Genomic DNA, 27,959 nt, shown 5'->3' with positions numbered 1-27,959 from the left:
TATGGTCGCAATGAATGTTTCCATTTACTTTGGATTATATGTCATTATAAATATTAACAAATAAGACTTAAAAAGGACACCTTCGGGTAAGTCGGACGAAAGTACAAAAGTTGTGTGTGGGGGCTGCAGTTTCAGAACCGTTTCTGCAGGCGCCACATGATAGCAAAACGGCGGTAAGCAGTGCACGAGTCTGCGTCGAAGACGGCCAGAGTCCATGCATCGGGAGGTTCTGTCGGTTGGAGAAAGAACAAAGGGACATGCGCGGGCCGGGAGATGCAGTTCCTTGCTCTCGCCACTAGAGGTCAGGAGGTTACCGCCTCAGAGTTGGAAGACGGGCCCGTCGGGGATTGGCTAGTAGTGGTGGGCGGGGCGGAGACTAGGTAGGAAGGTGGGGGTGGAGATGGATGCCCCATCCAGTGACCCCTAGTTATTGACAGCTGACTTCGGAATGACTTTTTTTTGGCGTCAAATTACCTGTTTTTGTGGGGTTGATATAGCAGAGGAAAGCCAGTTTGGGGTCAAAGGCAGAGCTGATACCGCAGCTTCTCAAAGCACTTTTTGTCTAACAGAGATACAAACTGTAAGGGGTCCAGAACAGATCCAGGGTCCTAGGAAGGTTCTGTCTCCCTGGAAGGCCTCCTGCCCAAGACCCCAATCCTTGGCCTGAGCTAGCTGTCCTGAAGCCCCACCTCCAGCCTGACTGTCCCTGTGGTCATCAGGGACCATTTTTTCAGGACCAAGTCTGCACTTGCACAGCCTAGGACGTTGGAAGACCTTGGCCTAGGTGCCCGGCGTCCCAGGTTCTTATCCCAAGTGCGTCCTGAATATGCCCCTTCTACTTGTGGGTCCTTGGTTTCCCCATGTGTCTAACAAGGAAGTTGTACTGGGTGAGGCTCTAGTATTCTTCTAACTTGGCCATTCAGCATTTCCATGTGTTTATAGGGCATCTCTCTGTGAAGCTCCTCTCTGAATGAGAGAACCCCCCCCCACCCCCCACCAAAGGTAATGCTAAGAAGACAGCCAGAGTTAACCCAGACACAAGGCTCCTCAAAATCAGACTCTGCCTCTCTGAATCTGCTTCTTCATCTGTCAAATGGAGATGGCAGTTAAACCCATCTCCCAGGCCTGTGAGGATTCATCAAGACGGTGCCTGTAAAAACCCTCACCACGCACAAAGCCTTCTCAGAGAGGCAAAAGCAAGACTCCGTGATCAGCCAAGGTTGCCAGGTACTGTGTGGGGGCTGGAGTCCTGTTTTCCCTGGAAAATGAAAACAGGCTGATGGGCACTTGGTGAGATTCATATCATCACCTGCCCCCGGGCCTCAGATGGTGATGTGCTTTGTGTCTGCAGCAGAGGGTCCAGCCCAGCACCCTGTGAGCCCTGTACTAGGGTTGCTGTGGGTGTGGTGTCAGAGCGCTGGGCCGGGGGTGGGGCAGGGAACCTGAAAGGCCTCAGGCAGATCACTTTCCCTCTCTGGGCTCTGTTTTCCATTAGCACAGGGATGGGCTGAACACAGAAATTCCTGGTTTCTGCATTTGTTCATCCAGGGTTCCTGAAGGCCCCTTAGTCAGCAGGAAGAGGTGGGGGCTTCAGGCCTGGGCCCCAGAGTCTTGATGCCCTCAATCCCTTCCTGGAGACCCTGACCCAGGCTGCAGAGTGGCTCTCAGCTCCTGGAGGACAAAGCCAGCTGTTCCCAGAAACAAGGCCCTGGATGCTGCTGAGTACTGAGAGGGATCTCAGTAGGGAATGGATGCAGAGGCAGTTGCGGGGGGCTCCCTGCTTTCCAACCCTGAACCCGAAGGAAGAGCCTGGAATGGGGAGGGTGGAGGAAGGCAGGGAGCGGAGGGTGAGGACAAGGAGGCCTTTTGGTTTTTTTTCATGCGAAAAGTGACTCTTCCTGACCACAGCTGACCTGATGCGTAAGCTGGGAACAACGAGAAGCAGGACCCATCCTCCAGGTTCCTCAGGAGGAGAAAGATCAAAGGTCGGAGAGCTGGGTCTGAGAACTGAACTTGACCCTGCATCAACATCAGTTTAAGCCACTCCTCCCATGGCTACAAGCCCAGTTGGCCTGGCAGCTAGGGGTGGGATGGGGGAGGGCTGGGTGCCCCTGCCCCACTCCTAACAAACCCTGCCTCTCCCCTCATCCTCCCGAGAGAGACCCTGGGTCCAGACAGTTTCTCCCCGGCCCAAATCATCTTTCCTCTCCAGGCCTTGGACACTGTTTCCAGTGCCCTTCCTCCTTTGTCTGCCTAGAATCTCCACTCAGTCTTCAAGGTCTTGCTGAAATATCACTTCCTGCAGGAAGCCCTCTCAGCGGAGTCCACAGAATGTGTAGGTGGGTCAGGCTGGCCTTGGCATTCCTTAAACCCCTGTTGTAAGGGGTTGTTTTTAGCTCCATAACTAGACGGGGACCTCCCTGAGGGCAGGCTCTGGGTCTCTTTCTTCCCCAGGGGCCTGCAGAATCACTGAGTGAAGCGCTTGCCCTTTGCCCATGTTCATGAGGAGCGCCAGGATCTTCAGCAGATCCTGGCTCTCAGGTGAACTTTTTCTACCCACCCAGTCATGCCAGAGCTGAAGTCAGAACCTCCTTTAGGGAATGGACTTTCTTCAGAGTCCTGTCCTACCCAAAATCTCCTTCCCCACTGCCCCTCTCAGCCTGGGGTCCCCTCCAACTCACTGCTGACCTCTGTAGGGTCCTTGTCCTCTGGATGGCCCCATCTACTTCCTCCGGGTGGGTACTGAGGTCCTCTTCTTCCACCCAGCCCTCTTGGGCCTCAGGGGGCGGAAAGCAGGCCCAGCTCACCGCCCCCACCATCCCTCGGAGGGGCTGCAGTGGCTGTGTCCGAGCAGGTGTCCTGGATCTCCCCCGATGTGGGGGCCGAGGCCCTGAGCAGCAGCCGAGGAAGCCCAGGGCCAGGCCTGCGCTGGGCCAGGTGGCGGACAGGCGGGGCGGGTCAGTCGCTGAGCACGGCCCCCGGGAGCTCGTTGGTGAGTGTGTGCCAGCGCTCTATCCTCTTGTCCTTGTTCTTCAGGCAGTCAAACCAGTGCTTCAGGCGCTCTCCCTTGGCATTGATGCCCAGAACCACGCCACCTGCAGAGGGGAGCCCGGGGCCGCCGGGATACTTGACCTATGACTCTCAGGGTCCCTCAGGAACAGTGCCCCCAACACCCTCCCAGACTGTGTGGCAAGGCCAGACTATCTATCCTACCTACCTGCTTAGAGGGTGGACATTGCTCTGACCACCACACGCTTAGACCCTCTTACTGCCCCCCACTCCCCCAATCAGGGCCCAAGGATCCTATCCTGCCTTGCCTTTCCCCAGGACCAGAGCAGTACTTGGGGGCAGCTCCACTGTGCACAGCCACCCAGCCCACCAGGAATCTGGGGCCGCAAGGACTCAGAGTCCAGCCTAAGAGGGCTGACCATCATCCACCCTTTCCCCTGCTCTACCACACACTGCTGTGTGACCCCTGCCAGGCCTCTTTCCCTCTCTGGGCCTGTTCTTTCTCTGTCACACAGGGTCAGGCTGCAACGTGGCTCTGGCCTAATTCAGGACTCTGCCCTAGGACTGGCATGTTGCTGAACAGCATTCCCATCATGGCCTCTCACCAATGAAATCGTTGGATTTTCCAATGTCGTAATCCCAGACGGTGATCTCCAGGGTCTTCTTGGCCAGGTCCCCATGCTTAATCTCATAACAGAATTCCTGGTGGCCAGAAGGGGAGTGTTAGGCCAATGCCACAGGGCCTGGAAGTCGGCTGGTGGTCAGTGTGCAGTAATTGCTGTGATGGATTCTCGCCAATCTCACCCACTTCTGAGAGCCTGGCTGAGGTCCTCAGGGGCCCCTTTCCCTCCGACCGCCTGTCCCTTGGTCACTGAAGCTGCCTTTCTCAAGATCCCTGAGAGGCTCCTTATCGCCAGGTCAGTGCACACCAGGCGGCCTGGGCCACTCTTGGGTCTGATTCTGCTGACTACTCCCTTCTTGGTGGAACCCTCTTTCCTGTCAGCTTCCAGGACCCTTCCACATCTGACGACCCCCTGGCAGCACCTCCTCGGCCTGAGGACCTGAGTCACTCAGGCTCCTCTCCCTCATCTCGCTCCTCTGAGCTCCTCACCAGCTGCACCCACCTTCCTGGGGTCCTGAGGCCCCACATTCCCCATGGCTACAGTCCTATCAGCTCCATCCTCTGACGAGGTTTGCAGGCCTCCCCTTGCTTCCATTTGAACCTCAACCTGGTTCAGCCTGGCCTCACTTCTCCCACGACTCCCCGACCTCATGGCTGGGGGCTCTCCTGTGGGCCCCTTCCCACCCTCCAGCTCCCACAGTGGCCCCTGGAAAACTCAGTCCCCCCAGGGGAGAGTAAGTGGCTTTTCCACAGCTTCACCAGCCCCTCATACCTCGTTGAACTCTGGGTTCAGGGTTTTCTTCTTTACCGCTGTCTTGTGTTTGGATTTCTTGTCCACATCTGGCTTCAGGTATCTGGAATTATAACCAACGGATAGGCAGAGGGTGAGACGAGGCTGTGAGAACATATGGAGCCCCCAGGGCTTGGAAGCACTTTCTCCCGGGGGAGAGACTTCTGTTCATTCGTGATGACCAGACATGGCGCAGGTGAGTGGTCAGTGTAGTGAGAGAAGCAAGTGGGTCATTCATCACCTGGACCTCTGTTCACAGCCTGTTCCTGACATCACAGAGCCCCCTCTGTTCCCCGAGGAAAGGGGATTTTCCTAATTTCTGGAAGTTTTAATTTTCACAAAGTTCACATTTCCCGCCAGAAAAACATTTTTAGAGTTGGTCCCTTGCTAGAGCTTTTCTGTGTTTAATAGCAGATTATGGAGATAGAATTTGCATGCTATAAAATGCATCTTTAAGTGCATAACAGCGGTTTTTAACCTAGTCCCTGGGGTGTGTCGCTGCTGCCTCACTGAAACTTTGGGGAGGAAAAAGGTCTTTTGGGCAACAGTGCTTCCTGCAGAGAAAAGAAATCCCTGCTTGCAGAGCAGCGGTCTTCATCTGGGGCTCAGAGAGGTGGAGGGACTTACCCAAGGTCACACAGCTGCCCAGCACAGGGCTGGTGCTCAGAAGCCAGGCTCTCTCGTTTGCAAAGCTTCCCACCCTGTCCCTGCGCCGACACTAGAATCTCTCTCACCCACCCCCAGCTTCCTGGTGCCCAGCACCGGGTGGGATCAGCAAACATAGAAAGTGGTATCTCACTGTGGCTTTTCTGTACACTTAAAAAAAAAAGTTGATAGTTATTACGTAAGTCATTACAGAGACACTGGAAAATACGTACTGACAAAAGCTGGGGGTGGGGAGAGAAATGAAGACATAGGTCTGCACAAAATCCGGTTCTTTAGCGGCTTTATATAGCCATCAATAACTGGAAGCAACCCCACCCTGGTGCACTTCAAGAGGAAGTGATCTGACAGGGGAGTATTCGGCAGCACAGACCTACAGACTGCACCCCGGGCTCACGTGCCGCGTGGCGGGCTCTCCGGAGCGCTAGGTCGTGTGGAAGCAGTGGAGTTGCTGTTAGAAGACAGTCTGGAAAAGGCAAAACTACTGTGACCGAAAACAAATCAGCAGTTGCCTGGGGCACCTTTCTGGGGCCATGGTATCTACGGTGGTGGTTATGAGACTGTATACATCAGTCCCACAGCAAAAGGGAGAAACCTCCTGGGTATAAGTTAAGCCTCAATAAAGATGAATTTTTAAACAAGTGGGGGTTCCCATAAACCCCCACCCAGAGATGGTGAATTTCTTCAGCTCCTTACAAGCTTCCATGTGTTTCTTGATTCATCTTTCTTTGCCTGTTTGGTTTGGGGGCAAGGAGGAGGGATGGGGGTCCTGGACTGTGGGAGCGTCTCCCAGCCCTGCCTGTGGAAGCCCCTGAAGGGAAGCTGTCCTGGGCTCCCCACGCCCTCAACACTGCACAGCCGATGCCCATCTAGAGACCCTCATGCGACCCCAGCTAGGGGTCGTCCCCCGTCCTGCCCCCAGGCCTTTGTGTATGCTGTCTCCCGGAGGGAGGGCGGCCTGTGTGGGTGAGGAGCACAGCCGGGGTGCTCCAGGGGCCCATCGGTGGCTGCTTCCCCTCCCTCCCTATCAGGACGCCCTCCTGCCCTGGCTGCTGGAGTCCCCTACCATTGCTGCCTTGCGTCTCTTCTGCACAGTGACTGCTGCTCGCCTGAGGCCTCTAGAAGACACCAGAGGGCTAGAGAAGGAAGGGGCGGCCCAGGGCAGCAGGGCAAGCTGCTCCGTGTTTCCTCAGCACCCCTGGGTGGGGGGTGGAGAAGGTAACAGAAGGACCGCGTAGAAAGTTCCATGAGACCTAGCCCACCCCTGGCACCCAGCAGTTACTCAGGACGTGTGATGACTGTTAACCATCACCAGCCCCGGAAGACTGGACTTAAGACTGGACTTGGGGTCAGCTTCTAGCCTGGGGAGACTGAAGCAGCTGTCATCTGGGATGAAGTTCATAAAAAATAAGGATGTTGACAAAAGGCCTTGTTCCATCTAGCTCTGCCCTTCAACATCCTCTACCTGGCTCTTCCCTGGGGCCCCGGGTGCTCTGCTCAGAATCTCAAGCCTGGGCCTGCATCTCCCCTACTCTTAGCAAGGAGGAGGCCTATGGTCCGTGAAGAGGCCTTTCAGAGATGGGAGCCCTGAGTGGCCACCCCTTGCATGTCACCCAGGGAACTTGAATCAGATGGAGGTGTTTATAGGCCACTGGGAACCTCCCTCTGATCCATGGGGCCACCCGAAGAGCTGCCCTCTGAAAGGCCACCCTGACCCAGCCCGTGGCTGGAGGGTGGCACGTGGCTGCAGTGGCCCAGTGACTCTCACGCCTGTGGCTGGGGTGGGGGAGGGGGGCGGTGTGGCCCAGGTGCGGTGGACAGGCCCCACCAGAGCTGCCTCGCCCTGGCCCTAGCGGGTGGCTGGCCCTTCCGCTGTAACCGGTGAGACCCTGCTTTCCAGATAACCCAGCCTGAGACTCTGGAATTCCTATCAACTTGGCAGGTAGGCACTGAGCCGACTTAAAAACTTGACACCACCCTGGCTTCAGATCCTATTTTCTTCCCTAGGGAAACTAACATCACAGATACAAGTGGACGCACGTCCTCCCTTCCCAGAGACCATCCCTACAGGGTCACGCTGCGTGCTCCCCTCTACAGTCTGCTCTGGGCTTGGCACGCTTGGCATAGCTGTCCACGTTAATCCACCCAGTCCTCATTTATTCACTTCGACTGCATAGTACTCCTCTGCATGCAGACGCCACATTCCATGCATCTCTCCCTCTGCTGATGAGCACTGGGCTGTCTCCAGCTTATGGCTATCTCAAGCAATGGCAGCAAAAGCAGCTTTCCACCGGGGCCTGGGCCCCTGGACCCCACGGACCTGGCAGGGAAGTGATGCGGCCACAGAGTGTACACATCTTCCCAGCTTACCCAGAGTCGCTTACTTTCCCTCCACTGGTTTTAAAAGCCTGTCTTCTGAGCGAGGACAGCATGTCCTCTCCCGGTGGTCTGTGAGCCACTGGAAGTCAGTTGTGCCAATGGTCGAGCTTGGGGCCCAATTCACTGTTTCTTAAATGGGAAACCAGTCGGTCTTTATGCTGGCCTCTGTCACCTGAGCCTCCTTAGGACCATCCCTGCTTCTTATGTCGTAACTCTGTCCCTCTCCCTGAGCAGAAACATCTCCTTTCGGCTGAGCCAAATTCCTCCCCAAGTTCTAACCTTCAAGATAGCCTCAAACAACAGTGAAGTCAGACTCAGATCCATCTTTTGCTAGTGGAGAGCCCCAAAGCTCAGATGGTGCCCACCAACCACCTGCTTCATCCCTCTCTGAACGGCCACCAGCTCCTCTCTGGGTTCTGATCACAGCCTGTCCTGACCCAGATCCACGGCTCTGGGGCCCCTGCATCAGTATCTCCCCAGCACCACCACGAGCCCCATCTGGCAGGGCTGAGGGAACCTTACCTGCGCCTGTGCCCAAGTGTGCTCAGCCCTAAGTCCTGACGGAGCCCCTTCACTGTATCTCCCAGCCTCCTGTCCCTTCCTCCAACCTGCTCACAGCCCCTCCTGGGCCCCACAGTCACAGAGAGACCTGAACCAGCCATCGGGAGAGAACTGCTCTTTCTGCACGGGTTGGGCAGCCACTCAGCTTCTGTGGGCAACGGTTTCCTCATCTGAGAAAGGGGTTTGGCTAGATTCAACCCAGGGAGCACGGGAGACCCTTGTGAGCACAGCGCCCCCTGTGCTTCACACAACCACTTGCTGCGCAGCCTACTCGCGGCCCCTGCACCTCCCGGTACCGAGGAGTGAGAAGGTGGGAAGGAGCGGGCCGCACACTCACATTTTCACGTAGGGGTCTGAGTAGCCATTGGCGTCCATGGCGGCCAGGTGGGCACAGCGCACTATGCCGACCAGCAGGCCTTGCTTCTGCGAGCTGTACTTGAGGGAGACGAGGATGCGGCCCCGCTCCTCTAGGGACTTGTCTTCCGTCTTGTCCACCTGTGGAGCGGGAGAGCCGTCACTCGGCTGTCCTTGCCCGCCCCTCCCGCAGCCACAGGCCCAGGCCACATGGAGCCCAGTAGGTGCTGGTGTGTGTGGGGCGTGGTTCACTGGGACCCTGGCCCCTGGATCGTGCTTCCTGGAGCCTCAGGCTGTAGGAGGGCCCCGTTGGGAGAATCTGGGAAAACAGTCCAACCCCAGGGGCAGCTAGGAGGTGGGTGGGGCAGGGCCCAGCACCTGCCCCTGGAGTTAGACCTCAAGTCTAGGTCTCACTGTGTGGCCTCTCCCCACCCCACTCAGCATCCTGAGACCTCCCATTTCCACCTGGTGCTCACCCAGAACCCCTGTCCTCTACCTTCTGTCCAGCCAGCCTGAGCCCAGTGACCTCCGAGGGCCCCTTCCTGGCATCTCTGCCAGGCTCGTCTCACACTCCATCTCTGGGCGTGGCTATCCTCTGCCTGGCACTAAAGCAGCACCTCACGTGGCCCCTCGTGGGCCGGGGCCATGCTTGCACCTCTCTGGAGATGGGAATCCTGTGGGGTGAAGGAAGGACTGCTTCCCCCACTACATACCCAGGGCCAGCTGATCACTGCATTCCCCCTGAGTGCAAACGCAGCCTTGGCCACTTCACACAGTACTCAGCCAGTCGGTACCCATGGGTCCGAGGGGGCAGGTGAGATTCAACCACCTGTCACTCAGGCCTCGGGCTTCGAGTGTGACAACCTCACTAAACCACGACTCTTGTGCCAGTTGTGTGATGTGTGAAAATTAAACAGTATAATGAGCCGGGATATTTTCAGCTGTTTTTTTTTTTTTTTTAACAGTGGGATATACTTTGGATGGTTTCGCATAAAGACCATTGAACTGGGACATTTCTCAGTATTTACGAACAATGAATAAGGTTTACAAGGCTCTCTAAAATCTATGAGGTACCATCAAAGTGAATCTTTACTGCCGAGTGATTATCCCAAATTGCACCCTTGTCAACTGTGGGTCTCTGAACGTCACGAGATCCTGGCAAATTCAAGCGAGGCTCAGCAAGGCCTTGATCACGCCCCAGGCACAAGCATGTACACTCTCAAACACATCCCCTGTGCATGAAACAGGTGCTCATGCATGCATTCCACACTCTTGCACACACACTGCTCATACACAATTCACATTTAACACCACACAGGTGATTGTTTATATCAGGGATCAAAACAGGAACACAACTCCAGCAGGAGTTGATGTTGCCTTTTATAAGTGACATAGATCATTTGGAGAAACTGGGTCAGCTGCGGTTAGTGACTAATAATAACACTTAAAAGGTTATCTCCATCGCACACATGCCTAGGAGTGGGAGAGAATGTGACCACAGAGTACAATTTATTCAAGTTATGCAAAAATACAGAGCTGGGATCTGACCTCGGGTCTGTTGTTCCCGGCCTTGACCAGGCCAGGCTGCGCTGAGCAGGGCCCGAGATGGGTACAAGCACTCAGGGGATGACCCTTGGGCTCTGTCCTCTAGAGCTTTCCCATTGCCCAGGCTTCTGGTGGGGAAGTGTCCTGGGCAGAGGGAACTGTGTCCTCTGTGGGACTTCCCAGGTTTCTTAGGGCCCCAGACCTGGGACCTCCTGGCCAATCCCTCCCAGTCCTTTTGAACTGGGTGAAGGCAGGCAAGGGGAGGGGAGAGGGACAGGGAGTGGGGAGGGGAACATTGCCAAGAGACTGGGAGGGCTCAGCTGCTGGAGACGGCCGGGGGCAAAATCAGTTCTGACACATTCAAACAATTGCAATTTCTAGGAAAGAATTATTTTCTGTCTCCTCTGGGTATCTCACAATCACCTCATGCCTAACACATTCCAGTTGAGGTCCGAGCATCCCCAGCCGCTCCTCCCACAGTCCCCCGCGTCCCAGTGAATGACCCTTCGTCCTCCCAGGCCCCACACCTAAGGATGCTGATCTTCAGCCCTTCTCCCTGGCTCCTCTGCTGCCCTGCCCACGTCCTATTCCCGTTCCTGCCTCTGCACTTTTGGTTTCCCCACCCTGGCCCTCCACTCCTTCTCCCTGAGAGCCTGTTAAAATATCTTCAGACAGCTTGGCCCCCGCCTAGCACACTCCTGTGGTCCATCTCACTCAGAGATAAAGCTGGAGTCCTCTCAGTCTCCCCAACCCCAACTCCAGCTCTCAGCTCCCAGGACCCCTTGCCCCCTGCTCCCTCCACCCCACTCAGTTGGCCTCTTGCCTGTGCCTCCCACAGGCTGAACACTTTTCCATGAAGGCTTTGCACCTGCAGCTCCCTCTGCCTGGGATATTCCCTGCTTGCCAGGTGAGCCTTCCCAGAGCACCCATCTAACCCATCGACCCCTCTCATGCTTTCCTTCTCGGCCCTGATCCCTGCCGAATGTTCTATCTGTTTGGGTGGTCTATCTCATTTTTGGTCTGGCTCTTGTCCAGGCTTCATGAGGGCAGGGAGATTAATCTGTCTCCCCAGCACTTGCAGCTATGCCAGGCACAGAGTAGGTGCTCAATGAATGCTCTTGGGGGCTTGCCTGGTGCCCAATGGTTAAAATCCACCTGCCAATGCCGGGCACACAGGTTCCATCCCTGGTCCAGGAAGATTCCACATGCTGTGTGACCTCTAAGCCCAGGCATCACAACTACTGAGCTCTGCAACAAGAGAAGCTACTGCAATGAGAAGCCTGTGCGCTGCCACAGAGTAGCCGCCTATCGCTGCAACTAGAGAAAGCCCTCACACAGCAATGAAGACCCAGCATGGCAAAAAATAAATAGATTAAAAAAAATGCTCCTGGCCTTGCGCTCATGGCAGTGTGGGCCCTGGATGGCTCCAGAGACTGACTCACCGGCAGCTGCTTCTCCAGGCAGATGCTGAACGTCTTGGTGTGGTTGGGCTTCAGCTTCTTCAGGGGCACCCTGGTCTCCCCGATGAACTCGTTGTGGCGGAATTTGTCCTCATCACACACGGAGATCCTGGAGGGCAAGGGGCCTCTCAGTTTGCTTCCAAAGTCAGGGAGGGTTTGCAAGCGGTGGGTGGGGGTGTGAGGGCAGGGCCAGCCCTGTGGACAAGGCTGGGTGGGGTGGGGGAGCCGGTGGCCGGGGGGGCCTCACCCACCGCAGGGTCTTTCGGATCATGTCTTCATCTGTGATCCCGTAGTAAGTGAGAGTCTCGTTCCACGTGGGGTTCAGAGTGTTTCGGAGAGTTTTCGTTCTGAGCTTATTCGCCTGGAGAGAGCAAAAACGAGCCTCTGAGCATCAAGGAGGGCAGCGGGCAGTGTGCAGTGTAATGGCCCCACACACGTCCCAATCCCCCAGAACCTAGCAAAGCGGGGGGGGGGGGGGCGGCGCGAAAGTTGCTCATCGGCTGACTTTACAACAGCAAAGGGACTTCCCTGGCGGTCCAGTGATGAAGACTCTGAGCTTCCACTGCAGGGCACATGAGTTCAATCCCTGGTCGGGGAACTAAGATCCCACATGCCATGGTGCAGGCCCTCTCCACTCCTTAGCCTTGCAAAAAAAAAAAAATCTGTATACAACAGGCAGATGATCTAGGTGGGCCATGTCATCACCAGGCCCTTAAAAGTGGAAGAAAAAGGCAAGAGAGAGGCAGGAGGTGTGACAAGGACAGAAGGTCAGAGAGGTGCCACCGGCTTTGAAGACGGAGGAAGGGGCCACGAGCCAGCTGGGCCAAAGGGGCGCCCCTGGAAGCTGGAGAGGAATGGGAAACAGCTTCTCTCCTGGAGCCTCCAGGATGGAAGGCAGGCATGCTGCCAATCCATATTAGCCCAGTGGGACCCACGCCCTGCAAAACTGGAAGGTAAGAGCTTGGTGGTGGTGTAACCCACCCAGTTGGTGGTAACCGGTTAGCGCAGTCCTCGGAAAACACAGCAGCAGGGGCCTGCCTCCTAGGGGCGTGCCCAGGAGCGGTGGGGGAAGGCCTCTGCGGGAGGTGTGGGCTGGGCTGCCGGAGGTCTGCTGCGGGACTGGCTCCTCTCCCGCAGTCTCCTCGCCTGGCCCAAAGGCACCTGCCTCCTTTCCCAGAGCTTCCGGACACCTCGGGTCTTGGATTCCTTACCTGTCTTGTCCCCTTCAGACTCTGACCTCTGTGCCCAGTTCCCTTTGATGTCTGCCACACCAGCCCAGGCTCTGAGGTCATACAGCCCTGGGTTTGAGTCCCAGCTCCCCCACTTGCGTAAGCTCTGTGGAGCCCAGTGGGTTCCATACCCTCTGCCAGGGCTCCAGGGCATAACGACCACCTCTCTCAGCTCACTTTTCAGGCCCCTGTCTATAAGGAGACTGTGCTCTATGGAATGCTGCCCTAACTCAGGGGTCAATCCTATGACGGGCCCCTAGGACTTAGCAGCAGGTACTGCTGATTTGAGGTCCTAGGAGTCTAGGGACGCCCGCTCACTGAGACCCTTCCTGGGGCTGTGTAGCCCTGACAGCCCTGGGGATCACCCTGCCCGGCCCCCAGCATGAAGATGCAAGGCTGCAAGGGGGAGCCTGCTCCTCCAGGCGTTGGAGAAGGGCCACTGTCCTTTTCCCCACAGCCCTGCCTTCCCTTCCGGGGTGACTCCCCTGGACCAGTGCAGTCCAGACCTAAAGGAACTCAGACCTCAGCAGCCTGTGGCTCCTCAGCCTGGGTGGCCACCTGGGGGCAGGGCCACCCAATTGTCCGGAGCAGTGGCAGGGGAGGCCCTCTGCCCAGAGGCCCGCCCCAGTTGCTGAGTTTTCCTGTGAGGTCACTCGCGGGCCAGGAAGGAAGTCCTCAACTACGGCTTCTGAGAAAGAGGCCAGGATAAGAACGCTAGCCACCAGGCTCTGCTGCTTAAGCTCTCATGTCCTGTGTCCCCTGTCCCTCCATTTCTGCCTTGCTCTCTATTCAGAAGCAAAGCTGCTGGACTCCCGTTGAGTGCCCCTGGCACGGAGTCTGTCCACCTCACCCCTTGCGATGACTGTGGGTTCCCAAGGCCAAGGAAGGACCGATGTGACCTTTCTTCCCATGAAATTACAAAGAAAACTGCACTCGACTGTAAGCTGCATGAAAGAAGTCTAATCAAGTTCTGGTCTTCCAGTGCTGAGGGCCACCTTGATGCTTTTGTTAATAGCTAATTTAAGGAAAAAAATTTCTTTTCTTCTCTCACAGATGCACCTATTGGCCTGGTCTGTTTGTCAGATCATCTGGTGTGGGAACAAGTGTTCTGTAGTCAAATAATCTGGGCAGATGCTGACCATTCCATCCCCATTGTGGAATATTACAGAGCTGCCCACCAGGGCATTAAAGGCTCTGATAAGTCCTGCAGTAAAGAAGCCAGTTTAATAATGTTTCCTGAAGTTACCTGGTCACAGAACTCTTTGTTTGCACATACTATTAATGTCCAGTTGAGGATGTTTCTTATAAAACGCTGGCCTGGAAATTCTCCGGTGGAGTTTCCCCAACTCAGCAGGCAGGTGGTGCTGGCTAGAGGTCCCCTGGGAGGCCTAGAGGGTGTGGGGCTGAGTGGGTGTGGGAGCTGGGAGCTCCCTGGGTGCCCTAAGTCCAGCCTGGGCTCAGGCGGGCACAGCTGGTCAGCGGGCCCAGAGCAGGGCCCCTTACCTTACTGGCCCCTGGCAACAGGTGCAGCTTGACGTACGGGTCTGCCAGCCCGTTGTGGTCCATTGGCTTCAGGCCCTGGGCAGAGAACAGCGAAGGGTGTAAGTGGGGGCCTGGGGACACAGAGCAGCCAGGGCCTCCCGGCACCTGGGGCCGCAGGTCCCTGGGCCTCCCGGCTGGGTCCACTCATGACCCTCTTCACAGAAGCACCCCTGCCCCATACCCCCAGGATGGGGGAGCAAGGATGGCTCAGTACCAGTGCAATTTCCTGCCCCGACCCCCCACAAATGTCTGATTCTGTGTAGATGACCCAGGGCATCTTTGTCAGATCGGCCTCTTTCTCGTTGTCGTCTCCTTGTCATGGAGGCCAGGTGACTCAACTTTCTCTGAATGAGGCCCCCATTATCCTGCTGTGGTCAGATCCTTCCTTCTTCCTGAACCATCTTCCCTTGCTCCCCAAGCCCTGCGACTTTCCTCACTGACCCTAAGTCCTCGTGAGCCCCTGTCTACCCATCCACATGCCTCCCTCTGCGGCCACAGAAGAACATTATGTGTCCTGGAGACCAGGCTCCATTTCTCTCTGGCTTGGCCACAGGGCTCTGCCTGTCTGTGTCCCCGGAGGCTACACAAGCTGGCCGGCCGTGCAGAGTCCCTCTGCAAGAGGGCACCCCTCACTCACTCTCGACCACCATCAAGTGTGCACAGCCAGGGAGCCCACGGAACCACAGACAGGCGCCCAGCTGACCTCATTCCTGCTCCTCTTTCTGGAAACTCTTTCCTGGGATGGCTCACAGGGATGCAGGGAGGGAGTGGTGACATGCGCAGGGTGGAGGTGACATCCCCATGACCTCATCCAAAGACGAACTGCAAGCTCCCAGGGGAGCTGAGGCCTTCTCCCCACTCCCCACCTTTGTTCAGAGGAGCCCGCAGGTGGGGGCTGAGATCTGATGTCGGGGCTTCCAACTTCTAACCAGCGCTGCCTGGTTACCAGGAAGGGGCCCACAGGTTTTAGCGCCAGGATGGCGGTTCAGGTCCAGCTCCGGCACCTATCAGTTGGGTAAGTGATGAGGCCTCTGCCTCCTGAGCCTCAGTTTTATCATCTGTAAAAGGGGTTAACAGTCCCCATGTCCCAGGGTGGCTGTGGGAGTCAAGGAGGCAGTGCTGTTGTGGGCCTGCTGCTAGGGCATTTGCCCCCTTCTGGTCTGTGCTAGGCCCTCTGACGATGCCAGAGAAGTGGCTCAGGGTGGAGCAGAGCATCTGAGCTGGGCCCGGAGCTGCCTGGGCTCCAGCTCTGTCCTGCCCAGTAAGTGGGGCTGACTCCAGGATGAGGCTTGGCTGGGCGGCTCTGTGTATATCATGGCAGAAGCGACCCTGCCCAACACACACCTCTTACCCTTTCCCACACAGCTGGAACTTCCCAGTTCTGCTGTGGGTGGGTGTGTCTGCCACCAGGCCCTGTCCTCCAGGACAGCATTAGGTACTAAGCACTCATTTACTGCTCACAACAATCACACGGGGGGACAATTAACCCTGTTTTACAGATGAGCAAACTGAGGCCACTCTACCCACTTACAGACTGAGTGGCCGAGCTAGGGTCCACTGCTGGAGCATCTGGTGTCCTCTGAGAGACACCCAAGGGGCTCCCCCTGTCAGCCTCAGCCTTCCTACCCTGGGGCCCCTCCCCACATCCTCGCTCACCCCAGCTCCTCCCACACCTGCACCACCTCCTGCCCAGCAGAGGGTGAACTGGAGACTGGGTGCTGCCACGGCTCCCCCCGGTCAATGCCTGAGTGCAGCAACCCTAAGTGGACACACACACAGCCCCTTGAGAGCTCGGTAGAGACAGTGGGGCACACAGCACGGGGGGGCCGGTGTCTGCATGGGTGGGGGAGGAGGGCTGGCTCTGCCAGAGCAGCCTGGCAGCCACTGCCCTTCCCCAGCCTCCAGGCCTGGACAACCTCTATCTACACAGCTTGGTGGAGGGCGAGGGGAAGGGTCTGCCCGGGCGCGCATCCTGCCCTCCACCTTGGCACGCCACCGCCGGAGAGGCCCCTGGAGGAGAGGGTGGGGAGGCGATGGCGTGGGTCCACCGGGGACACTACTCACCCCACCACAGTGGCCCAGGCCAGGAGGCACACAGCTGGGGCAGAAGCAGGTGGCTGGCCCCTCTGGACGGGCAAGAGCCACAGGTAGGGTGGGAGGAGGGGAGAGAAGCTGGCAGGCTGGGGGGCTGGTGGTGGGGCTGGGCCCAGGCAGCAATGCCGGAGGCTCCTCGCTTGGAGCCAGGCCCACGCCCTTCCACGGCTCTACTGGGAGGCTCTACTAGGCGGCGCAGCCACCCTTACCTTGCGGGAGAACATCAGCCTGGGCACCTTCCTCCCAGCGGGAGCGATGCGGTGGGGACGAAGGGAACAGCGTGGCTAAGACCAGAGCTGACAGGAGCCAGCCCAGGACAGGGGATCATATACCTGGGGGGGCTCAGATACCTGGCACCCCCGCCCAGAGAGCAAGCTCAGGCCCATGTGACCAGAGCCTCCCCAGGGAGGTGGGAGGCCCAGGTGCTGGGAACCTCGGGCCGGAGGCATCCACGTCCAACCCCTCCTCCCCACCCGCAGGACAGGCCTGCCAGCACCCTGCCTGCCCTTCCCTCCCTGACAGCTCCCCAGTTCTGGCGGCCTTAGGCCCCTAAATGCTACCCTTCCACCCTCCTCCTCTCATTCTCTCCGGTTTCTCGGTTCTGCTCTTTCCCTGAAAAGCCTCCCTGCAGGGGAGGCAGCAGTGTCTTGGGGGTAACTGGGCTGAGCACTGCCTCCTCGCCCTGCGCCCGCCGGTGGGCCTACCTTGGCCTTGGCGATGGTGCAGTGCAGGGCGTTGTTCTCCTGGTCGTAGAGCAGGCTGAAGTCCAGCGTGCCCAGGGCGGCTGCGGACAGGGAGGGCTCAGGTCACCCCGGGGCCACACAGGGGAGAAGCGGCACCCAGCCCTGCGCAGTCAGACGAAGTGTCACGGTGTCCATGCTGACTGCCACCGACTGGGCACCTACTACCTGTCCAGCATCCCCCACCCTGGGAAGGAGCTCAGGGAGGGTAGGCCCATCACCCCCAGATGCCGTGAGCGGTGGCCCAAGAGTCAAACCCAGGTGGTGGCCTCCGAACCCCTGCGTCATGCCTCGGGGCCTGCAGCTGGTGCAGGGTGCGGCACGTGTGCCGGGCACTCGGCTAAAGGGGTTCCTGTCGTCCTGGTGCAACTGCCGGCCTAGGCTCCACACCTCGGCTCCCCTTGGCCTGTGATCTGTCCTCAGATTGTGCGAGGAGGCAGAGGGGTCAGGCTCCGGGGGGCTGCAGGCCTGGGCCTGGCCGACCGGCTGGTCCACTCACCGCCCCCCCAGCAGCACTCGGGGCTGCGGCATCCGGTCTCTCCAGGCCCTTAGGGGCCCTGGGCAGGCTGTGAGGAGCGAGCTGGGCCCTCATGGTGCCACTGTGGCCGCTGAAAAAGCAGAGAGGGATTCCCAAGGGCTGGGCAGAGGGTGTGGCAGTGACTGGATACAGCTGCTGCCCTCAGGCACCATCACACACAGCAGCTGTGACCTTTATGCTGCTGTGGCTTCTGGTATAAAGGCGGGGGTGGTGGCTGAGGGCGGACCTTGGGGGCAAGTCTCCCTCGCGAGACACACATTCACAGGATGTCTTTAGAAGCCCAGACCCTGCTTGCTGGCCAACTGGCTTCCCATTCATTCACTCATTACCAAGTGTTCACAACATGCTAGGCTCTAAGAATGAAGAGGGGTTTTCCTGGTGGCTCAGTGGTAAAGAATCTGCCTGCCAATGCAGGAGACGTGGGTTCGATCCCTGGGTTGGGAAGATCCCCTGGAGAAGGAAAGGGCAACCCATTCCAGTATTCTTGCCTGTAAAATTCCATGGACAGAGGATCCTGGTAGGCTACAGTCCACAGGATCAGAGAGTCAGACATGACTGAGTACACACACACACACACACACACACGAATGAAGATATCAAAAGGTAGGTTCCTGTTCCAAGGAAAGCACAGCTTAACAGGAGGAACAGAAGAGAAGGATTTGCCACAACAAAGTCCAGTGGGGCAGGATTGATGGAGGAGGCCTGAGCTTGATGTGAACTGGGGCCATCAGAGAAGGCTTCCTGGAGGAAGGGACCCTTCACTTGATCCATGCAAGATGAGTAGGAGTTGGCCAGTGCAGAGTGGGGCTGGGAGAAGGGCCATTTCAACCACAGGACCACCCAGAGGGCAGGGTGCTGGGTAGTTGGAGTTATGCTAGGGGGAGGCCAGGGTTGCCCAGTGTGGGTCGAGAGCAAACCACAGCCTGCTGGCCAAGTCCGGCCACTCTTTGTCTTGCATCTCTGTTCCTAACACAGGGTCAGGCACCCTGCTCAGCATCTCTGTTGTTGCCTGTCGGGGGCACCTGTAGGGTGTCTGACCTCTGAGGTCTGACCCTGGGTTCAAACCCTGGCTCTGCACTTCCTTGCTCTGTGACCTTAGCATATCTAGTCTCTCTGTGCCTCAGTTTCCTCATCTGCAAAATGGAAAAACAGCATCCACCTCACGGCATGCCTGGGGTGCGGAAAGTACTCAGTAGATAATTATAGAAGAAGCAGATCCATTTAGGTGATGTTTCTAGATGAGCGTACTTGCCCCTCTGAGACACCTCCTGGAATGAACTCGTTCTGAACTGGATCGCTCCCCTCCCAGCCCTTGTGAGCAGAATACACAAACGGTCACTTAAGACTTTTCGGAACAACCTGAGTCATTGCTATGACTGCGGCTAACTGTGCCCTGTGTCCAAGTCCCAGCCCAGGCACTGAAGGGTGTGTGAGACGAGTCCTTCACCAGGCGATCCCGGGTGGCCACTCTTTTTGAGGTTTTCTTGACTTTTTTTCTGCCTCCTCTCTTGAGATCCGCTAGAAACTCCTGTTATGTTAAAGTACTTGCTCCTGGTCGCATAGGCAGCTCTGCCTTCTAGTCACTGGTTACTTGGTTTTTCTATGAAACCAGGTGAGAATAGTTGTTAAAATTGTGTCTAAACTCAAAGTCAACAGGCCTTAAGTGGAGTCAAGAGTCCTTTTCCCCGAGCGGAGAAGCATGCTTTATGGCACCCCACTCCAGTACTCTTGCCTGGAAAATCCCTTGGACAGAGGAGCCTGGTAGGCTGCAGTCCACGGGGTCGCAAAGAGTCAGACACAACTGAGCGACTTCACTTTCACTTTTCACTTTCATGCATTGGAGAAGGAAATGGCAACCCACTCCAGTGTTCTTGTCTGGAGAATCCCAGGGACAGGGGAGCCTGGTGGGCTGCCGTCTATGGGGTCGCACAGAGTTGGACACGACTGAAGCGACTTAGCAGCAGTTCTGGCCTATTGGGTTTCCCAGGTGTCTCAGCATTTAACAATTTACCTGCCAATGCAGGAGAAGCAGGTTTGACCTCTGCAGATTTTACTGGAGAAAGAAATGGCAATCCACTCCAGTATTCTTGCCTGGAGAATCCCATGGACAGAAGAGCCGGGCGGGTTGCAGTCCATGGGGTCGCAAAGAGTCAGACATGACTGAGCACGCACACATCTGGCCTATTGCTGCCTGCTTGCTAGGCTGCCTCCGTGCCGGTGGGGCAGGTGAGGGTGCTCTAAGGGTGGGATCTATCACCTCGCCTGCAACAACTAACAGCCACAGGCCCAGGCTTCTCCAGGCTTTTGCAGTAACAGCCTTTAAAGCTCTTGGCTTTGCAAGACAGTAAATCAGCCTACTGTTCTGTTCAGGCCTAACTTGTGGCTTGTGCCTCCAGACATTAGCCTCTGGAGGGCAGGGACCACGCCTCTGACACCAGCAATGTGAGCAGATGTTCAATTCACAAGGCTGGTCTATCCAAACTAACTCGTTAGCTGGCTGCTCACTCGAGCAGAGATGTGGTGTGATGCTCATGTATTAAAACACACAGTTCCAACACAAAATTGTAAAGCAATTATCCTACAATTAAAAGAAAAGAACAGCAACCACAAAATCCACACAGTTCACAATCTCTGCCCAGTTCCTCATCCCAGAGAAGGACAAGGCAGCCGACAGAGCCCCCACTGGGAAATTCAGCTCCAGGCAGGGAGAGGGGTCCCTTCCACTGGATTTACAGACACCTGTGTTTAAGCGGGGCCCTGACACTGCTCAATAAAACTGATAGCTGTTATCACTGCCCGGGAAGGAACAGCAAGCCCGGTGCTGCCCCAGGACGGGATTGGTGGACTTCTTTAGATGCCAGTGCAAGTCTTAGAAGAAATAATAGTTTAGAGAAGCTCAGTTGCCATTTTTAGAGACTTGCTGGTGGTGGAGCTCTCTTAGAGAGCTCTTTATTTCCTATTTGGAGCAATGAGGCTCCGAGAGGGGAGGTGATCTGGCCAGGGTGGCACAGCAGAGCTGGACGCAGAATCCAGGCCTCTTCACTTCCGTCCTGATTGCTCCTTCCTGCCTTAAAGCCCAGTGGCTTCCAATATTTTCTGTCTGCTACTTTGTTAAGCTGAACTCTTGAGAGGATGGGACAGAAAAACAAAAGAGGGATAAACAGAATTGCTCCTGGGGTGTGGGGAGGGCTGGTCTGCCACCCGAGAGGGGCCTCTGAGTTGAAAGGCCACCTGGGCTTGTGGCAGGTGAAGGGGGCCCTGAGGACAGGTGAAGGTGCTTGTCGCTGTGAACCACAAGGTCCTGCCCTCCAGCCACTCAAATCACACATCCTGGCAAAAGTTTACATCCTTGGATAAATTATGAGGCTTGGTCACTAATGGGCCTCTGAGAGTTGTCACCCGCTTGTTGATAATTATAGAGCTTTAATGGGGCTAATTCAGAGAAAATCAAGCTCAGCTCCTGTCAGTTCCTCTAAGGCAGAACATCCCTCTGCTTGGCTGATGGAGACTGACAGCATCATTTTGACCTTGGTTTGCACCTGGACTTTCCTCACCCATACACCCTTGGGAATAGGCAATTGGCCCTGGTTTTGTTTCTCTTTTTAAGAAAAATGTTATCCTCTCAAATAGTTTAAAAAAAAAAAAAAAACCATGGCAAGAACCACAAAAAATGATCAAGTCTGAGTTGAAAGGATTTCCTAGTTGGGGAGACTGAGGCACTGACCAGGCACTGCAGGGGGAGCAAAGAGGAATGAGCGCACAGCTTATGGTCCTGCTTCCCAGGTGCTCAAGGCAGAGGGCGAGGACTTTTATAAACCTGCTCACGAGCTTCTCTGGTGGTCCAGTAGTTAGGAATCTGCCTGCAATGCAGGGGACACGGGTTCAATCCCTGGTCTGGGAAGATGCCACATACTGCAGGGCAACTAAGCCCGTGCGTCACAATTACTGAAGCCTGTGCACCAAGAGATGCCTCTGCAATGAGAAGCCCATGCATGGGACTAGAGAGCAGCCCCCACTTGCGGCAACTAGAGAAAGCCTGCCTGCAGCAACAAAGACCCAGCACAGCCAAAAATAAATGAATTAAAAAAATTAAACTACCCCCCAAAATATATATAAACCTATTAATTCCCCTACTTTACACGGTCCAAAGGTTCTCCACTGCCTCCTGGACTCTGCCAACCTCCGTGGTGTGGCACTCAGGCCCTCTGTGATGACCACTTGGGCTTCATTGTCCTCTTTTCCCCTTGCTCCAGCCACTGGACTCTTCCTCCCTCCACTCGGCCAGCCTGCCTTCTCCCTCCTCCCGTTGTACCCTCTTTGCGGGAGAGCTCCGTGCAAGCTAGCGCTTCCCATTTGGGTTCCTGACTCGTCACTGCTGGGTTATTTGTGTGTCTCCGTTTCCATGAACTCCCTGGTGGCAGAGATTGCGTCTCAGGCACTCCATGCTCGGCAACAGTGCCGGACACCTAGTTGGTCCTAAGAGGCTGAGTGTGTGGAAATACGGCCCAGGTAGAATATGACAGGCCCCTAAGGAACGGGAATCACAGCAAGCGGGGACAGGGAAATGATTCCAGCTGAGGGCCTTCTGGGCCAGCCTAACAGCGATTCCTCCTCTCCAACACTGCTTCAAGGCCGCTGTGGCCATTGGTCCTGACTCAGCCCCGGATGAATCATGCAGGGGCCAGTGTAAGCACGACCATGAGATGCGACTCTGGCTCACAGATCTCCTAGGGAGAGGTTTCCTCGCTTTTAAACTGAGACATGGGAGTGGAGACTCATCAAATTTAGGATCTTACTGTTATATGAGGGAGGTCAGCCTAAGTGGAAAAGGTGGGACTTCCCTGGTGGCTCAGAATCCACCAGCCTTCGTAGGAGACACGGGTTGGATCCCTGATGCGGGAAGATCCCATATGGCTTAACCCTTGCACCACAGCTACTGAAGCCGGTGCTCCCTAGAGTCTGTGCTCCACAATAAGAGAAGCCACCGCAATGAGAAATCTGTGCACTGCAGCTAGAGAGTAGCCCCCGCTCGCCACAGCTAGAGCCCGTGCAGCAGCGAAGACTCAGCACAGCCAAAAAAATAGATAAAACTTAAAGAAAAGAGGAAAAGGACGTGGTCGGGTGGAGAAACACAGAACCATTGCCACTGATACTGCTGCTGAGCAGGGGCGTGAATCTGCGCCGGTGCCACACGGCCTCAACAGTCCTCACTGTTTGAGGCACTCTGAATTTTCTGTTACCTAGAAACCCCAAAGCGTTCTAGTCATTACGGCTTTGAAGGATGGCCTGAGTTTCCACAGGTGGAGACTGGGTGGGAGGGCATCGCAGGCAGGGGAGTAGCATGTGTGGAGGTTGGGGGGCATAGGACCATTGGAAGGGCAGCAAGCTGCGGAGTCCAGCTTAGCCAGGCCGCTCTGTGGGTCACTGGGAGGGCACGGGCACAAGGGACACCTCTAACTGTAACATTTCTGCATCTTCTCCCTGTTAACGCTCCCCTATTAGATCAGTGGGGAGCCTGTCAATTTTGTGCTTGTGCCTTGCGGTGACTTAATCGAGGATGGGCTTTAAAGAGAAGGGGAAAAAAGGCTGAATAAGTAAACAGCACTTCACTCCCGGCCTTGGACAACGGAGCAACCGTCCTAATTTCTTTTTGTTAGAACGGAGATAATCCAATAATTAGGGCAGCAGATAGCATAACCCTGGCTAAAGCCGTAATGAACCATCTGGCTTGAATCATTTAGGCTTATTGTAGGGATCTGGTTGTCAGAGCTGAGAGGGAGGTGAGGCCTGGGCTACTGAGTGGAGAATGGTTCCACCCTAGAACCTGGCCCCCCAACCCCAGAACCTAGATTTCTGTGCTCTCAAGGTGGGATGTTTGGCCACTGATGGGGCCCAAGGCGGTGGCCCCTTGAAGGGAATGAGGGGGCTCAAGCTGGCCCTGGCTCGGTCACACACCCTTCTCCTTGGCTCTCTGCAGCAGAGTGCCCTGGTGGCATGGGTGTGGCCAGCCCACGGCTTCAGGCTGGCAAGGCTGTGTCTGACTGCCCCACACTGCTGACCCCAAGTGCGTCTGTCTCCTGCTAGGACAATGAGCTCTGGGTCCAGGGCCCCAGCCCCGTTCCCTCTCTGCTGTGAAGACAGTGCTCTGTGAAGGACTGCTGAGTTGATGGACTGAAGGTGGGGCAACTGGCCCGTGTCTTGCCCTTTCTGGTCCCCTTCTTGCCTGTGGGTTCAGGGACAGCCAAAAGAAACAGCCTGATTTCTCATCTCTTAGCTGTATTTCTCTGGAGGGCCCGGGTGGCACCAGGAGAGCCTGAAGCTCAGGTGGAAGCCCTGCCCTGCTTGCCTGCTCCCCTGGTGTAGCAGGAAAGATGCTGGAAATGGGAAAAAGTGGCCTACCCCTTCTTCTGGAGCCAGGGAAGATTCAGGGCATGCAAAGGGGTGACTTGGGTCTGCATGCCCAGAGGCACAGCAAGTGAGGGGGTGCACCTGGCCCAGGGTGCCAGGAACTCGGGGTGGGGAAGATCCAGGGCACAGCCCGGAGGGCAATAAACTCTCCCGACCCAGTTTCCCCAGTCTGGCAGGAAAATGGAGGAAGAGGACTGCTCCCCATCCTCATGCCCCTGGGCTGGCTGGGCCTCAACATGCCAGGCTCTGGCCAGAAGGCTGTGGTCCAGGCCCAAGAGCGTGCAGAGCCGGCAGCTTTCCATCACAGGCCAGGCTCCAACCGACTTGACCCAGGGCTGGCAGGCCTCCCCTCTACTCTCCTCCCGGGCCTCCCCGGGTAGGGTGACGACAGGTCTGGCTCCACCGCTTCCCGCTGAGATGCTGGTAACCCCCACTGTCAGTTTGCAGAGGCACATTTTATGTTGGGGAAACTCCAGACCCTCAGGCTGAGGCCCATGTGGGCACCCGAGCCAGGCGCAGCCGCCCTCGCTGCGCTGCGTGGGGGATGGGACCCGGCGAGCCTCGGCGAAGTGGGCGAGCGACCCCTGCCCCGAGAAAAGTCCACACCTCCCGCAGAACCGGCGTTGGACTCGGGTTTTCTAGCTCTGAGAGTGACGCGGCAGGGGCTACAGCCGGGCAGGGGCCTGGCGAGCAACGCTGCCCGCGTCCCCGGCCCCATCCCGCGTAAATCCATCCGGCACCGCAGGGCGACCTCGGCGTTCTCGGTTTTCCCTCCAGTCCCGGGGCGGGCGGGGAGGCCAGGGCGGCCACCCTCGGAGCCCAGAAAGACGCCAGGAGCACCAGCCAGCCGGGCCTCGGCCCCGGGGGCCCCGGAGCTTGCCTGTTCCCTGGGGCTCGGGGCTCATGCCCGCAGGAGGAGGCTGGGGTGGGGATGGGGGCCCTTACTGGCCGGGGAAGCGGGTGTAACAGGTGGACGAAGGTCGGCGGCCCGGTCGAGCGCAGCGGCGAGACCAACGAACGTGGGAGGAGGAACCACCAAGGTTTTTCCAAAGGACAAGCGGGCCCCACGGTCCCCTGGTCCTCGGCCCGTGCGCCAGTCAAGCCACCACGCTCTGCGGCCGCCGGGCCCACCCGGGAGGCCGCCCGACTCCGGCCCTGGGGTCTCCCCGCCTCTCACCCAGCCCGATCCTCGGCTGCGGGGCCGATACGCCGCGTGCTCCGGGGCTGGGAGCGATCGCGCGGCCGGCAGCAACTGGTGTCTCCCCGGGGCGCAGCTCCGCCCTGCCAGGGAACAAAAGCCGCCGCCCGCGCTAGGGCTCCCGGCGGGCGGGCCGAGAGGGGGCGCGGCGCGGGCTCCGGGGAGCCGGCCGCTGGAAATGGGACACCCCCAGGGGGCGCCCCCAAACTTCCCACCTCTCGGACCTGCTCGGGGGAGGGGCTGTGTGTGCTGGGCGCGCGGAGAGTGCACGGCGCGGCCGGGGACTGCCACCAGGCGGGGGGTGTGCCGGAGGAACCGAGACCGCAGAGGAGGCGAGGGCGGGAGCGCGAGCAGCCGCGCAGGGGAGGGGGCGAGAAGCGGGCGGGTTGGGAGACTTACTGCAGTCGTCGGACTCGTAGCCGTCGGCGTCCGGCTCTTCCTCGAGTGGCTTGGCGGGCGGCCGCCCAGGGCTGGGGGCCGGGCCGGGGCCGGGGCTGGCTCCGTAGGCTCCAAAGAGCTGATCGACATCCTCGTCGTCGTCGCGGGCGCCGTCGGAGGGGCTGCGGCGGCCAGCGCTGGCCGCCGCCGGGCGCGCGGGGGTGTCCGGGGGCGCCGCGGCGCGGGGCCCGGCGTCCGGGGGCAGGCCCCGCGGGAAGCGGGGGAAGTAGTCGGAGATCTGCTTGATGGGCCGGATGGGGCCGGGGCACACGTCGATGGCCATATGCTCTTGGATGCTGATGGTCGCCTTCTCCCCGCGCCGCCGGAGGGTCATGCAGGCAGCACGGCTCCGCCCGGGCGCAGCCCGGCCCGACCCGGCGCGGCCCCGGCCCGGGGGCGGCTCAGCAGGCCCGGCGGGGCGCGGCGGGGGCTGCGGGCATCGCCGGCGGCGCCCCCGGACGGCCCTGACGCGGCTGCTGCCTGCTCGGCGGCGGCCGGCGCGAGTGAGTGCCAGGGGCCGGCAGGCAGGGGGCGGGCCCAGCCCGCGTCACCGGCAGCCGCCGATCAGTGCGAGTGTGCGGGCGGCGGGGAGCGGAGCGAGCCGAGTGGCGCCGCACTCACTGGCACTCACACCGGCGCGCACGCCGGCCCGGGACCCTGCGCGCGCACTCGGCGGGCAGGGCCACTCGGCGCCTTCCACTCACGCGGCGCAGGACGGGCGCAGAGCCGAGCAGGGACCCGCAGGACGCACACCCGCACTTTCCCGCGCGTGCCCGCACTTCCTGGGCTCCGTTCACACAGGACACACGCCGGTGGGCAAGGACACTTCCAGAGCACAGAAACGTGTGCAGATCTGGGCGGAAGCACCTACTGCTCACATCTGCAGGACACACGTACCCATAGAGAGTTGGATGAAGCTACTGTGGCACTGTACACCCCCCCACCAACCCCCCCACCAATACACACACATCCCTAACAGCACTCGTGGAGGCGGTCAGAGACTCAGGGCACCCCTGTCCGCAGCACACCTAACAGGATATACAGACACGCCCCCAAAGTGATCAGGGGACCCAGGGCACCTCGCAGCCCCCAGCCTAGCAGGACACATAGCCTGACTCCTAGGAGTGCCAGACAGGATGCTCTCACATTAGCAAGACATCCACAGCTGTCCAAGGTCACCGATGGCACAGTCTGTTCACCCTTCCTCTCAGGTCACACACAAGCACACTCCTCCTAACCAGGAGTCAGCCTCTCACTTGGTCAGTGAGTAGCTTGAAGGACAAGGTGTGTGAGGACCTTGACCACAAGAGGTGACTGGGAGAGGATGAGGGCAGGCAGGGGCCTGGGCATCCCCAGCGCATGATGAAGGATGAAGAGGTGGAGAGGCAGGGCGTGGCTGGCCACCAGGCCTCAGGCTTCCCACATGGTCAGAAAACCAAACAAATGCCCAGCCCCCTGCCTCTGTCCTGATTTCCTGAGAATTCGGTTCTGTTGGGAATGGCTGCTGCTTATACAGGTGTGTCCCCAGAAAGTCCTGGCCATAGACAGAATCCTGTTTACTCTCTCTTGTTTCCATTGACATCAGATATGCTTATCTTCTTGGCTGGGTCCCTTCCAGAAAGACTAAATGAGGGGTCTCAAGCCTGCACCCCTGCCCCCACCATAACTCCTGTGGCGGTGTGGGGGGGAAGAGAGAGGTGGCCTCACCTTCATCACTTCCAGCTGCATCATTCTGGCACATCATTAGCTCTTTCTGAACCTCAGTTTTCTCAGCTGTGAAATGGGGCTAATTCCAGCCGCTCAGCATTCTGAGAAGGCTGCATCTGGCGAAGAGCATGGCAGATGAGAGATGCTCACCAGGTGTCGGCTTTCTCTTTGCCCTTCCTTTGGGAGAGGAGACTCGCTGCTGATGCAGGTGATGGAGATCCATGAGTTATTTCGTGGCGAGTTCTGAACTGGATGGGCAAGGTCCCCACCCACCCTGGAAACCTACGGCATGCTTTGTCAAGAGCCTTCACAGCTGTCACCTCACTGATCCCTTCTGCCACCCACCACAAAGGCAGAGTACAATGTTCCCACTTTGCAGGTGAGGAAATTTAAGCTCAGACACCGTGACTTGCCTGGGTGATCTCTGGCTGGTGGCAGAACTGGGCTCAGCACCCAGGTGTCCTGACTCTTTTTGAAGCTTCCATGGCCCCCACCCCTGCCTCTCCCTTCTCACCCCTACAGAGAAGTGCTGGAAACAGAGGTAAAACCTGGCTCCCCAGAGCTCTTCCTGTGGCTTCTTGGATGGGGGCTGCCCAAATTGAGAAGGAAGGGGAGGGAAAGAGAGAGGTGGCCGAGGATCTTAGGGGTTGCAGTGGGAATGAACCGGCCTGGGGGCTCCCAA

At 57.8% G+C, this 27,959-nt stretch overlaps 1 protein-coding gene across 1 annotated transcript; it reads right to left on the bottom strand.

The window, feature by feature from the left end:
• On the bottom strand, positions 1-26,062 carry DOC2B (double C2 domain beta). Its single transcript, XM_018064376.1, has 9 exons — positions 25,532-26,062; positions 16,953-17,032; positions 14,116-14,190; positions 11,635-11,744; positions 11,366-11,492; positions 8,362-8,519; positions 4,404-4,485; positions 3,615-3,711; positions 1-3,095 (listed from the first exon to the last, which is right to left on the bottom strand). Exons 1-9 carry the CDS (start codon positions 25,902-25,904, stop codon positions 2,959-2,961), a joined length of 1,239 nt encoding a protein of 412 aa, XP_017919865.1. The 5' UTR covers positions 25,905-26,062; the 3' UTR covers positions 1-2,958.

This window comes from Capra hircus, chromosome 19 (genome assembly GCF_001704415.2).
Source record: "Capra hircus breed San Clemente chromosome 19, ASM170441v1, whole genome shotgun sequence".
Taxonomy (NCBI): domain Eukaryota; kingdom Metazoa; phylum Chordata; class Mammalia; order Artiodactyla; family Bovidae; genus Capra; species Capra hircus.
The sequence above is the reverse complement of the archived record's forward strand: the minus strand, read 5'-3'. Positions and strand labels throughout refer to the sequence as shown.